Here is a 12,907-nt window from a genome sequence, read left to right as displayed (position 1 = left end):
AGCACAGAATTTGGATTTTTTTTCTTTACTCTGCTTAATAGAAGGGAACTGGTCAATGTCAACAAATGAAGGGCCTGAGCCCTAAAGCCAGGCTGTCTCTCATTGTTCAATTTCAGCCTAACTCACATCTCTGCAGTAATGCTTCATGCAGAATCAAGTTTGTATAAAATTTCAGGGTTCGATCCTCAGCTGCTGATTTTCTATGGATCTGGCCTTTTCCATGGCTATTTAAGAGACAGCTAACTCCTGTTGGAGATAGATCTCTGAGGGCAGCCATCTGCCATCTTTAGATACCTGTGGGCCATTGAATGCCTGACTCCTAATTCTGTGTTGTTGATGTAAGATTAAGCCTATTAACTGCAAGTTCTTACATGCAAAACAGCCCAAAATTTGGCATTATACACAGAGTAGTATTTTTTACTTTGCTTGCAAGGCATGAACTGTGTGAAGGTTTAGCCATATAAAAAACAGTAAAAATGTCTGCAGTGGACTTTCAAGTAACCGTTGAATATTTGTGTTTGTCAGCAAACACGTTATGAGATTAACTTTAATCGATGTCTCTGACGCAGTACATGTTCAGACATTCCCATGGCGTTCAGCATGTGACAGGTACCTTTCCATTATGGCTTTATTTAAATAAAGCTTAACTTTATAGCGCACTGTAAAAAGGGAAAGTCAAAACAATCTCAAAGATCATGTACTGCTAGACAGAGCACCATTTGTAGTGCAGGAGCAAGGGTTGGTGCTAATGGGCACTGTTTTGCCATGGGTTGTGAAAATAAACTCCATCCGGGGCATGCAGCGTGGGACAACACGCATCTGAGGGTGGGGCGGTGTTTGCTAAAATGCTCTAGGACCTAATTCTCTGTTGTCTGGACTGTGGCTCCTGAAATGGACCACAGTGCAGCCCCAAAAAATAGCAGTTTGTCTGATAGTGGCAGGAGTGACTGCAAAGCTGCACTGCGTACTTAGGAGTGTGGTTTTTAAATGCTGTAGCTATCTCAGTGGTTTTTGTGCACACCTGGTGTGGCAAAAGCCGTAGATTTCAACCTTGCTCTTTGTTTAGAGGCCCACCTCGCAGCCACGGAAATAATTGTTAGGTAAAAGCAGGAAAATAAAACCTTCACAATGAGAGCAACCCAAGACCGCAGTGCAAACACATTCATTATTGCAGTACCAAAACTAGCACAGGGCTGAGATTTGTAGGGCAGGGATGACCCTTTGTTTGTTTTAGAGTTAGGGCACAACTGGGAAAGGAAAGGGAACATAATCTCATCGCTGCTTTGACCTCACAGATTTGGGACAGAGAGTTATATAATGACTCTGCTTAGTATCCTTCCAGCTCTGACTATCCACTGCAAGAGGTTTTGGAAAAGCAGCAACTACCAACCAGGTTTTTGGCACCTTCTGCTTAGGCGTTTTTTTATTGATACTTGTAACAGAAGCTTTTGCTCTTGCCTTTGCTACTGTGGACAGGTTGGCTTGTGGCCCAGCAGGTGCAAAGTTACGTGTTCAGTATGGTCACCTCTAGGACAATGCTCCAAACTCTTAAATCCATCTTACTGGTGCCAAACAGGTTCTGACTTGCAGGTATGAACCTCTCTTTTGTACACAGTTCTGTGGGAAACTGGAAAATAGGATACCAGTTGCTCGCTAACATGTATGCGTGCTGCTTGTCATCAGTGGAAAATGATCTGGAATCCCACCTATACCATTTCTCTAAATGTGGTCTGTGGTTCAGGCAAGAAGCTGCAAATCCAAGCTCACTGAGGGTTGAGGGGTATCAGAAGGGGCAGTGCATGGCCATAGTGGAGAAAAGGAGCCTGGTAATCGAATGACAACTGTAATGCAGAAGCTATTAGGAAAGCGACTGTCACAAGCAGTTGGCAGCAGTTATGTACAGAAAGCAACGCCAGCTAAAAGCTCTATGTAGGCTGGCTTACTGTCTTCAGACAGGACATACAGCAAGCTGGCTTTCTATGAGCATAACCCAAATTGTTCCAAGTTGCAGCTAAATGCAGGTTAGCCACGTTTCAGCTCTCTTGATCTTACTGTTTGCAGCCCAAGGCTACCCATTGACTACAAAAGCTGATGAATGACTATGTGTAATGGAGACTGCTGGATATTGCCTACTTAGATGTCAGCAGCAGCTGTCTGAAGAACTCCAGAAGCATTTTTTTCCAAAGCCAGGTGTTCAGATTGGTGACTGCATGCACAGATGAGTGCGTATCCAAATCCTGGTTTGACCATGGAGTCACAGCAGTGCACTTGGTTGCACACAAATTGCAGAAGATGTAGCCGTTGCAGGCTGCACTGCTGTGCTCTGCAAACAGCTCTGTTTGCAACCACAAAATGTGTGAGTGGAGGTAACGCACGGTGTTTTCTGGGGGATCACCGTGGAGACAAACTCTCCATGCCATGCAAGGCAGTAGAAATTCTGCCATTGACGTTGGCAATGCAGGGATTTCACCCACCGTGCTTCTTTCTCCTCCTGCTGTGTTTTACGAAGCTGCGTATTGTTTGGGACTCGTCTAAAATTGCCTTTATCAAACTTACAGAGCGCTTAGAGGGTTCCAGGAAGGATTAGGCAATTATATGGATAATGAAAATCCACAATTAGGTTAGGATTAAGAGAGAAAATATCCAAGTTTGGAAACAAGATAAGTTCTCATGTTTCAAGGGCCCCGATTAACCACTGCGTAGGCAGGCTGGAATGAAACTTACTCTGTAAGCAATTTATTCCAGTATCCTCTGTTTCTCACACTTTCCTCTGAAATTGAAAGTATTTTTTGTAAGAGATAAACCAAAGACAGAGGAGAGAAGGAGAATGTAGTGCCTAATAAATGATTTGTTCCTTTTAGGTTTATTTACCTGTTTCTGATAAGCCTGTTAAAGTGTACCTTAAATGCACACAGACAAATGAACTAATGACTGTGTTTAATAACCACCATATTATTATATTGTGATGTGTAATTAGAGAGCGGCTGAATATAGAGAATGCTGTTGAAAAATAATTTGCTTCTGTCTTGTTTGTTAGCACAAATTACCCCTCTTCTCTTTAGTAGTAGAAACAACTTGTCCTACTTCCACTTGGCTTTCTCGTGGTTTTAGCCTACTTTCATTTTAGTTCTTGCTCCTGAAAGGAGAAGGTGGATGCTTTTTTATGTCCTCTAATGTGCTTTTCAGGGGATTCAGGACTGAATTCTAATTTTTTTTTTATATACTAACATTGTTCGGTTTGTTTATGAACAGTTGGAGAATCTGGCCTTTAGTCCGGATCAAACACAGCAGCTCGTAGGTCTAGCTGGCAGTGACCTTCAGCGTTCAGCAGAATGTTCCCAGGTGTATTGGAGAGCTGCACCGGTCAGAGGGAAGAATTTATTTTATCTCTGTAATAGGGTCTCTAGGACAAGTGTGGTATATAAGGGGACAAAAGTCGTGGCGGATTTTATGTAGATTTGTTGATGCTCTGTTGCTCAACCCAAACCAGAAAGCTTCACAGAACTGCACCATTAGAAAAAAAAATGTTATCGGTGCATAAGTGATTACAACAGTAATCATTTACATTTGCAGGGTTGCTTTCATTTAGGAATATCTGATCAGTGCCAAAGGTCTATATACAGTGGTGTAGGATTTACATGACACAGACGTTATTTAACCTGCTGTCCTTGCATCCAGCCCTGATCCAATGCGCTCACAGCCTCAAGGAACTGATCTGCAGGCTGTGCCCTAAAAAGTGAGAGCTGGCAGTTGTGGCAGTTACCTTCCGGCTTGATGATATCACAACTGCTGCTCAAAGTCCTGTCTGCGCTCAGGGTTTTCTTTTAATGGACATCAAGCAGCTCCCATCGTACTGTCACGCAGCTGTGTGCTGGGTGAGCTTTTGGCAGGAGCAGCCTGTGACTTTAATGATAAATGAAGGAGTGAAGAACAGGCTTGTGTCTGTTTTGCAGATCACCCTGGTGATGTCCAGTCTGCATCAGTGCTACTCTGAGATAACCCAGTCTTAGCATCTCTGCCGTTTGTCCCCAAGGTAAAATCTTGCTCCTGCACACGCTGACAGAGTGCAGAGAGGATGGGGCTTGACGTGGTAAATATTGGCATGTGACTAGTTTGGTTCAGGAGGAACACGCTGCTCCTGCTGGCAGTAGGGAATCCCTCGCTGGCACTGGGCAGAGCACTGCAAACTGCATGGTGCAGTGATCAGAGAGGTTAACATCTTTGTTACAGTAATTTATGCATAATCAGACCAAATGTCTTTTTTTTTTTTTTTTTTTCAGCCCTGAATTCCTAGAAATAGACTTGTGTCTGAGAGGATCTGGAGGGTGCAGGATCTGGAATTCTCCTCTCTGGTATCAACAGACCATTCCTTTTTGTCAGGTTCTTTCCCTGAAGGCAGAAGCCTTGAGCTGCACCCACCAGCTTTCACTGCTTGCCTTCATTTTGGATGCGTGCCTTCAGTCTGACCAGACTTTGCAGCATCTCACAACTAATAACTAGTTAAAATGGGCCAAATGAGCCTGGCAGGTTGTCTGCAGCCTAGAGGTGAAAGTCTCTCCAATGCAGTTTGCCAACACATCACATATGTAGGAACCAGTTCTTCTCCATCAGACACACAGAATTAACAATTAACTGCACAATGCAAAAATGGTTTTCATCTTCTAAGAGCAGCAATAGATTTTAAGACACATAGGCACTATAAAGTTATTGAAATGTTTCTGACTTTGTTTCTTTTTTTTTTTTTTTTTACAAGCTTCACTCCTGTTAGGAAGTGTTTTCTGAGTAAGTAACATCTGTTAGCTTTACTGAGCAATTCAGTTGTTTCAATTTAAATCTGTGGCTTTATGACAATCCCCATAAATCTGAATGTGTTATCTCAGTCCACACCTGCATGGTACTTTCCTACTGTTCCCAGTAGGAAAATGACGTTGAGAAGAATATATGCAGATTTTGATGCAGCATTGTTAACTGTCAGGCTTTTTCATCAGCTTCTGTGGTTCTAATTCCTTTGCAGAACTGCAGAAGTTTCAAGAAAAAAGAAGGAAAGAAGAAGGAAGCTGAAGAGATACCTGCTGATCGGCTTGGCAACCGTTGGGGGTGGAACAGTGATCGGTGAGGCTGCTCTGGGCATTTTGGAGGCTTGCTCCTGAATTGCATGTGCAGCATAGGGGTAGGGAGGGCAGTTTGGACTTGCACGTTTAGCAACAGGAGCCAACATACCTCTTAGTCCAGGCTGTAACTTTAAAGTGTTCATTACTTTTCTTTGCCAGTCTGAAGTATGTCACTTCAGATACAAAACAAAACAAAACCCAAAAAATTCTCAAAAGCATGGAAAGTATCTTCAGCCACACAAAAATAAAACTGTAAGAATTAGCTGAAAAAGTCATTCTAGTGAAAACCCATTGGCTCTGATGGAGCACTTCTCAATGCATGGTGGAGGATCAGTGTAAAGATGCTAAAAAGGAGACTGAAAATTTCAGATGATGTTTTTCTGGGACACGCTCTAGCTCACTCGGAGCTGGCTTGTTAATGAGCATTGGTTTGTGCACACCATGGAGTAAAATCACAAGACCGAGTTGTCAGCTGGGAAAAATACCAAACTGAGGCTGTCATCCTTAAAAGATTCTTTCCCTTTTTATGCTCCTGTGTTATACAATGATTACATCTTCAACGCCAAATTTGAGTAATATGTGACTACATCAGTGTGTCCTAAGCAAATAGGGCAATGCTTACCCTACCACACATTCTTCCTTTGACTTTTAAATTATTTTTCATATTTACTGAAGTCAGTCCGTGCAGAGATTCAGGGCCTGGGGGTTGTCTCAGAAAGCCCCCTTTATTGGTGATGCAAAATAGGCCACCATTTATAATCTCAGTAAAATTAGCAGTACTCAGGCAGCACAGCAAAATGACTGCTCGGTTTTTGTACATGGTACTAGACCTATGATCTCACTTGTTCCCTCTTCAGGCTTGACAGGGGGTCTTGCTGCCCCTCTGGTTGCTGCTGGAGCTGCTACTGTTATTGGAAGTGCAGGGGCAGCTGCTTTAGGTTCAACTGCTGGAATTGCTGTCATGGCATCCCTGTTTGGAGCCGCTGGAGCTGGCCTTACTGGTAAGAGAGTGACTGCATGTTGCTCAGCTACTGGGGCACAGGATCGTGCTCTAAAATGCAGAGCTAATGACTTCACTCTGATGAGCAAGGGAAGTGATTCAGTGTGATCTGACAACTTTGAACTGACTTTTATTTCAAGGCTGCCTAAGACACTGTGTAACCCTTGATGACCAAGCCGGGAAATAATATTTGCTATGCAGCTAAAGTGAAAGAAATGAAAGCTGCCACTATGGAGGGCAGTGGCTGTTACAGCTGATGTCTGGTCTGCAGCAAAAAAGCCTTCTGCTGGGATGCACACAGATCACATAAGCTCAGAAGGATCATGTTGGCTCCATACCAAGTAATGCATGATATTGCTGAGGGGTTTGTAAAGGAAAAGACCCTATCCAAGACCCAAGTCATTTCCTATCAACTTCTACTGTTAGCAGGGTCTGTCCTTGCTGTGCGATTTCTGAGATTTGTGTTTCTGTCTTGTTGTGCGTAGGATACAAGATGAAGAAGCGTGTGGGCGCCATAGAAGAATTTGAATTCCTCCCACTTACTGAAGGAAAGCAGCTTCACATCACCATAGCAATTACTGGGTGGCTGTGCGCTGGCAAATACGGTAAGAGCAAGATGAAGAAATTGAGAGGAGCCTGGACTGTTTCTGTTAGTAAATCTTGTCTGATTTTGTTAGGAAGGGTCTGGTTGGGGCTGATGACTTCCACCACTAGTATGAAGTGTCTCACCTACCTCAGAGACCTTCTGTTTATCCTCCCAAGAATTAAAAGAAAATATTGTTTTCTTGGTATCTGCCAGCTAATGAGTTTATTGGCAAGAAAGTTGGGTTGAGTAAATCCCCTTAAGCAGAACACTAAGGAAGTGAACTTACAGACAGCCTTGAAAAGTTTGTAGTGTTTTAGTTTCCAGTATAGCTTGTCATATAAAATGTGTCAACTGCCTGCTCTGTTCAGCAACCTGACTGAACAGCTGCCAATTGATTCAGAAGCATGATAATTAACATTGGATATCATTAATGTCTGTCCTGTTGCTTGTTGCATTGCAGCTTGCTGTCAGAGTCAGATTATTTTCACTTTGCTTTTGCTTTTCTCATTGTCTTTTTGCCAGGGGTCCAAATCCTTGGGGATGGAGTGCTCCCAGGCACTGTTACAAACACGAGCGTACAAACTTCAGGAACATTTTGGTGTCTGTTTGCCCTTAAAAGGGGGTTACAAATGACATGCATTCTTCTTCCATAAGAAGCAATCTGCTATAATGTTTAAAAACAAAACAAAACAAAAACAAAACTAAACTAAAATTGTCTTCCATTTTCTTCCTTACAGCTGTGCCTGTTTACACACTTGCATGTTTCTTTAACACAGAGGGATTAAGGACAGGATTTTTACAGAACACATTGTGGTTTTTGACCTCTCACTGTCTGTCTGTATGTCCAAAAACCTGACAGAATCTTGTCGTGAGATCTGTCCTGGGGCTTATGCATGCCACTTTGGTCAGCAGCTTCTTCAACTTGCCATGCATTGTTTCAAGAAGGAACAGTTTAGGAAGGGGTCTAGTTAATTAAGATGAACAGGAGAGAGAGTGGCTTAAAAATCATTCTTTCAGGCAAAAATTAGACTCGCACAGTGTAAAATATCCATTCTTTCTCAAATATTCAGGCACTACTTTTGATTAGACTCTGGAGGGAAGAAAAAAACAAGCACAAGTAAACCAGAGAGGCTACGTTAGATGGCAAAATAAAAATAATTGCAGTCTAGATCTGCAAATGCAGCTTACTTCTTTTCAGACCAAGCCATTAATACAGTCCTTGCCCGTCTAACTTGGAAGATGCTTGGAAGATGCTCTGTGGTAGATTTTGAAAAGATTGCACATGTTTTCCATGTCTCTGGACTCAGTCCATGCAGCCATTCAGCACTTCATCCCTTTCTTGACATGCATTCCTTTGGTCTGCATGAGAAGATGGAGCTGCAGGACTTGGCCTGATGTCTGATGATAGGAGGAATGTCCTTAATACCTGACATAATTAGTAGTAGTGTCCATCTGCCTTGGCAGTCTCTGAGGTAATTGAACGGGTCACAAAATCTAAGCCTGAACGCAGTATCTCTGTCCATACTGAAGCCTTTGCAAAAGCAGCTAAAGCTGTGGGACTATTTACAAAGCCAAAATTTATTGTAAAATAGTGGAAAAATGGAGTTGAAATCTAACAGTATTTTCAAATATGATTCCTGAGTATCACAGGGCATTCCAGTGCTCTGCAGGTTCTTTTCTCACTCTTTATTGGGTTCATCTTGCCAGGAGTCAGCCACTGTTGTTTTTTCTGTGAACACGAATTCCATCTTTGTGACTTTTCTCAGGGAGCTTCACAGCACCATGGAGCAGCCTGCTGCAGTCGAGTGAGCAGTATTGTCTGGCCTGGGAATCCAAGTACCTGATGGAGCTTGGCAGCGCCTTAGATTCCCTGCTGAATGGGTTTGTTAACATGATGGCACAAGAAGCCCTAAAATTTACTGTCTTGTCAGGTAAGAACCTAAATCATATCACATCTACTCTTGTGCAGTTTCACTATTGGTGTTTATTTAAAGTAGCTTTCCTAAACAAGGACGGTATCTGGGAAGGCATTTCCTTTGGCAGTATTGGCATCGCCCTGCAAAAATCACCAAAGAACCTTCTCTGCCACACCTATAATTTTTCCTGGATTGCTCTGCTTCTGTCATTGACTTGGTCTTTTAAAATTACGGTTGGAAACACCCTTCTTTACGTGTGTCTGTGTTTATTTCTCTCTATTATTACCCTGTGTTTTAGTGCTTTACATAAACCTTTCAAACATCCAAGATACATTCATGTATGGAGTTTGTTTGCCTCAATATCGGAACACCAGATTCTTTCTTATCTTCAGTCTAGCAAAACATTTCTCAGATCAGCTCTTGAGAAAGAAGAACAGAAAATAACAAAAGGTCCTAGGTTTAGCTTTTAACTTCAGTGGACTGTCTTGCCTTTTACATTTCCTAAGAGCAGCCCAGATTTGTGACTGTGCGGCGCTGTTTGCTTTGTGCGTTGCAGGTATTGTCACGGCCTTGACTTGGCCAACTTCGCTCTTGACTGTTGCCAGTGTCATCGACAACCCCTGGGGAGTGTGTCTCCATCGGTCTGCTGAAGTAGGCAAACACCTAGCACATATACTGCTCAGCCGGCAGCAGGTAATCGGCTAGAACGTATCCAGGAATAATGTCTGGAGGAGATCTGGCCCACGGGGAGGAGGTTTTCTAGTGATGCTAGTTCACTCTCAAATGTTATCTTTCCTGGGAGAAGAAAATTATTCATAAAATGAAAAAAATCATGCGTGAAGGTGACCTGCATATATCTATTTCAGTGAGGAAAAGTAGGAAGTCCCAAGTTAATCAGAGAATTCCTGCTAAGATTACATTAGCAGGAATTAGTTACATTTAACCCATAGCTTTCCTGAATGAAGGAGAGATCCAGGTCATAGTTGATAAATAGCTTGGGCATGTCACAAAGCAGCTGGGCAACTCACCTAGTGAAAAATCTGAGAACAGAAGTAAGATAGGTGGAAAGGAGAATACAGAGTGGTAAAAGCATTCACTGAGAATTCAGAAGCACAGTAAAGCAGTATAAGAGAATACTTTTTAGCATCAGATGCAGCATGAGCTGTGTTTTTGTCTAAATGATATCAGAACACACATAGAATAATCTAATAGAAGAATCCAGCTTCTCTCTACTTTTATTGATCCTCATCTCTAACTATGCAGGCTTTCATTAGCCTTAATTCTGGAACAATTATGACAATGTCCGTGTAGTGTTCTTGCAAACAAAGTTAAGGAGGAAAATCCAGCACTGAAAGGTAGCAAACAGAATCCTTTGAAACAGAACGAGAAGACCTGGATTTTTTTTCTTTCTGACAGCTCTCTTCTCTTGGGATGAATTAAACTGGGGGAGTAGTGGGGAAGGGATCTCAGTAGCTCGCAGTCTTTTTATCAGGCATGCAAGCAAAGATAGCACACACTGACCCATTATGGTAAACGCACTTGCACTTCCCTGCATTGCTGCAGTTGTGAAGCACCAACACGAAAGCGGCTGTGAGCACAGATTCACATGGATGTTGCCCTTCAGGCGACTCAAGTAAGTACTTTGTAGGTGCACAGGCACAATTATGGTGAGTAATTCTGTGCTTCTCTTGGAAGCCTGTGAAACAAAAGGCAGAGTATGAGCTAAAATGAGAGAGAGAAAAGCAGAGGGCATTCACAAACTGCAAAGGGAGCAAAGGAGAGCAGCAGGGTATTGAGGACTTGTCAAGGAAGAAGAAATGTGTCCAGATGGGATGCAAGCTTGAAGTAGAGGTGAAATAAAATACCCCGAACAGACAAATGGAGTGGGCTGGTACCTGTAAGAAGTGACAGACCTGAGAAGCATTGCTGAGAAAGTTTGCAAAAGCCATTTCTGCCCCACAAAAGCCTGCCATTATTTGCTGGGCTACCACTGGCACGGAGGGGAAAGCTGTTTTCTGCTGGCCCCGTGTTAGTCTCAGAGCCACGCCAGTCCAGGATGTATTACAGAGGAGCCCTGTAGGAGCTGTGGCCCCAGAGCTGCATGTCATTGATAACAATGTGAAACAGCAGAGTAGAAACAAACTTGATTTCTCATAAAAATACAATCCTGGGAAAGGCAATAAACTTTATTTCATACAAGCCTTTTGTTTTGCTGGTGGCATTTGTTACTGCCTTTTAAGCATTAGCTTTTGTGAAAAGACACATTGCAGTGTGCTGCAGAATCTACAACTAGTTAGTGTGATGCCTAGGGAGTCCTAGACATCACACCTGCTCCCTGGTTAATACAAAGACCGTTTTTCATTGTTGTTGAGATTAAATTCTCTTTGATCTTAAAGAAAATCTTATTAGGCTATTCAACATAAAAGCTTTCTGCACATCATTTTTATGACAGTGCTGCTGCAATTCAGTCTCAAATCTAGAGGGGACCACTATTTTTGTATTACAGCTTCTCTTTCTGTTTATCAAAACATTTCCAAAAACATTTTGCTTCTTGAATTAGACTTCATTTGGAAATTTCAAAACTGTGAGTGTCTGGTTTGTTTCTGTTTGAGTAACGTCTTGTCACTGGGTTCTTTCAGTTGATTTTTCGGAGTATCAAAAAATACAAAATACACAGATGCTCTGAATATGGAACTGTGCAAAACTTGAGGGATAGATAATCCCTTTGCAATGGACAGAATTGCTCACATTTAAAAGACCATGCACAAGCAGAAGCTTTGAATGTAAGGGTCTTAGGGATCCTGTGGCCAGACTCTCTTTCTTGGTCTAGTACAGTATTTGATGGTCTTTCCTCTTTCTCTTTGTTCTTAGGGCAAGAGACCTGTCACACTGATTGGCTTTAGTCTGGGTGCCAGAGTCATTTATTTCTGTCTGCAGGAGATGGCTCAAGAAAAAGGTAAACCTCACCTTTTAATCCTTTTCTTCATTTTCCTTACAGACGTTTTTCTTCCAACAGGAAAAATTCTTCTGGAAGAGAGCTTGATTTTTTTACGATCAAACAGAAACCTAAAAATCTGGTTGTGAAATGCATTTGGAACCATTTTTTTTTTTCTGTCAGATCTACCAGCTCAGTAGATTAAATTTGCTGTCTTCCAGTATGGTTGGCAGCATGGTTTGGGCAGCAGTCTGTACAACAACCTTGACATTTTGTGCCATTGGACTCCTAGATCAGTCTGTGAGCTGCCCACAGCCACTGTGATCTTGGCAGAGGATGCTCTGCCTGTATTGGCAGCTCTCTGTATCTCTTGTATCTGGTTCCATGAGTCCTCCCTTCCATTTAAGTCTTTGAAATACCGCTGTCATCTGCTATTTTCATGGTAATTTTCCCCCAAAGTCAAGTATAAAACCATCTGTCAATTTATTACCCGTTGTGGTCCTGTTTATTAATAGATTCTATTTTTAATTTAGAATAAGAATAAAATCGTTATGATCAGTTGATGTAAATTGCATCTTGGAGTTGAGTCAGTAGTGAGTGTGCATATGCAGCCCGCCTTCCCCCCTACGTAGCTCATTTAATTAATTAACTGTTCATCCTCACAGAAAGTCTAATTAATAAGGAGCTTTATAAAAGAAACTGTTCAATAAAGTCCAGGAAGGGGGGAATAAAGTCAAGTGAGGACAGCGAAGGTCAGCACTTTTACTGTTGACAGCTGTATACCAGAACTTAACTTCTGGTTTAAGATGGAAGTCCTCAAATACAGGAATTCTGTTCTCAGAATAAATCAAATAAAATCCAGAACGATCCTAATGGAGTTACACGGAAGCCAGAACCCAGATCCTAATCTGACCCTAGATCTACTCTTTTTGTGTCTTAAGAATGGCAGGGGCTGAGATGCTCCTCATCTGAGATGAGGACTGGCTGTGGGAAGAGTTTATTGTGCTTCGTTTACAACACACTCTCATTGTACAGAATGTCAGTCCCTCTCACCAGTTTCAAAATGTTATAGTTCAGCTTTACACAAACCCAGATCAATAGGTTGGTGGAAGCAACTTTCCATATTGCTGCTTGAACTGCCTCTTTCTGGACAGAGGCCAGGCCACTTCTCCCTCTTGCCATCAGCCCACTTCCTTTCACTGTCTCAGGGTCTCTAATTTTCGCATTTACTGATTGCAACTGGAACTGCAGACACTTAATAATTATGTAAAATGTTGCTTAAGATCTTCCTTTTCATTGTTTCTGTCTTTAAACCACAGAAAGATGGTTTTTCTGTAGTGCATTTCTGAATATACCATT

The 12,907-nt window shown here is 42.2% G+C and overlaps 1 protein-coding gene across 4 annotated transcripts in view; it reads left to right on the top strand.

Annotated features, from left to right (window-relative positions):
• The window catches only part of TMCO4 (transmembrane and coiled-coil domains 4), a 43,459-nt gene that overhangs the window by 11,872 nt on the left and 18,680 nt on the right, over window positions 1-12,907 (top strand). For all 4 annotated transcript variants that reach the window (XR_014619061.1, XR_014619062.1, XR_014619063.1 and 1 more), the window contains exons 7-12: window positions 5,015-5,112; window positions 5,969-6,112; window positions 6,597-6,716; window positions 8,464-8,628; window positions 9,170-9,306; window positions 11,485-11,569. Coding sequence is in view for 1 of the 4 variants with exons in the window: in XM_084300109.1 (XP_084156235.1) it covers window positions 5,015-5,112; window positions 5,969-6,112; window positions 6,597-6,716; window positions 8,464-8,628; window positions 9,170-9,306; window positions 11,485-11,569 (749 nt within the window). In the remaining 3 variants the exon portion in view is untranslated. The remainder of the gene's footprint in view (window positions 1-5,014; window positions 5,113-5,968; window positions 6,113-6,596; window positions 6,717-8,463; window positions 8,629-9,169; window positions 9,307-11,484; window positions 11,570-12,907) is intronic.

This window comes from Netta rufina (genome assembly GCF_964035555.1).
Source record: "Netta rufina genome assembly, chromosome: 22".
In the NCBI taxonomy this organism is placed as follows: domain Eukaryota; kingdom Metazoa; phylum Chordata; class Aves; order Anseriformes; family Anatidae; genus Netta; species Netta rufina.
This window is presented reverse-complemented; position numbering and strand designations above follow the sequence as displayed.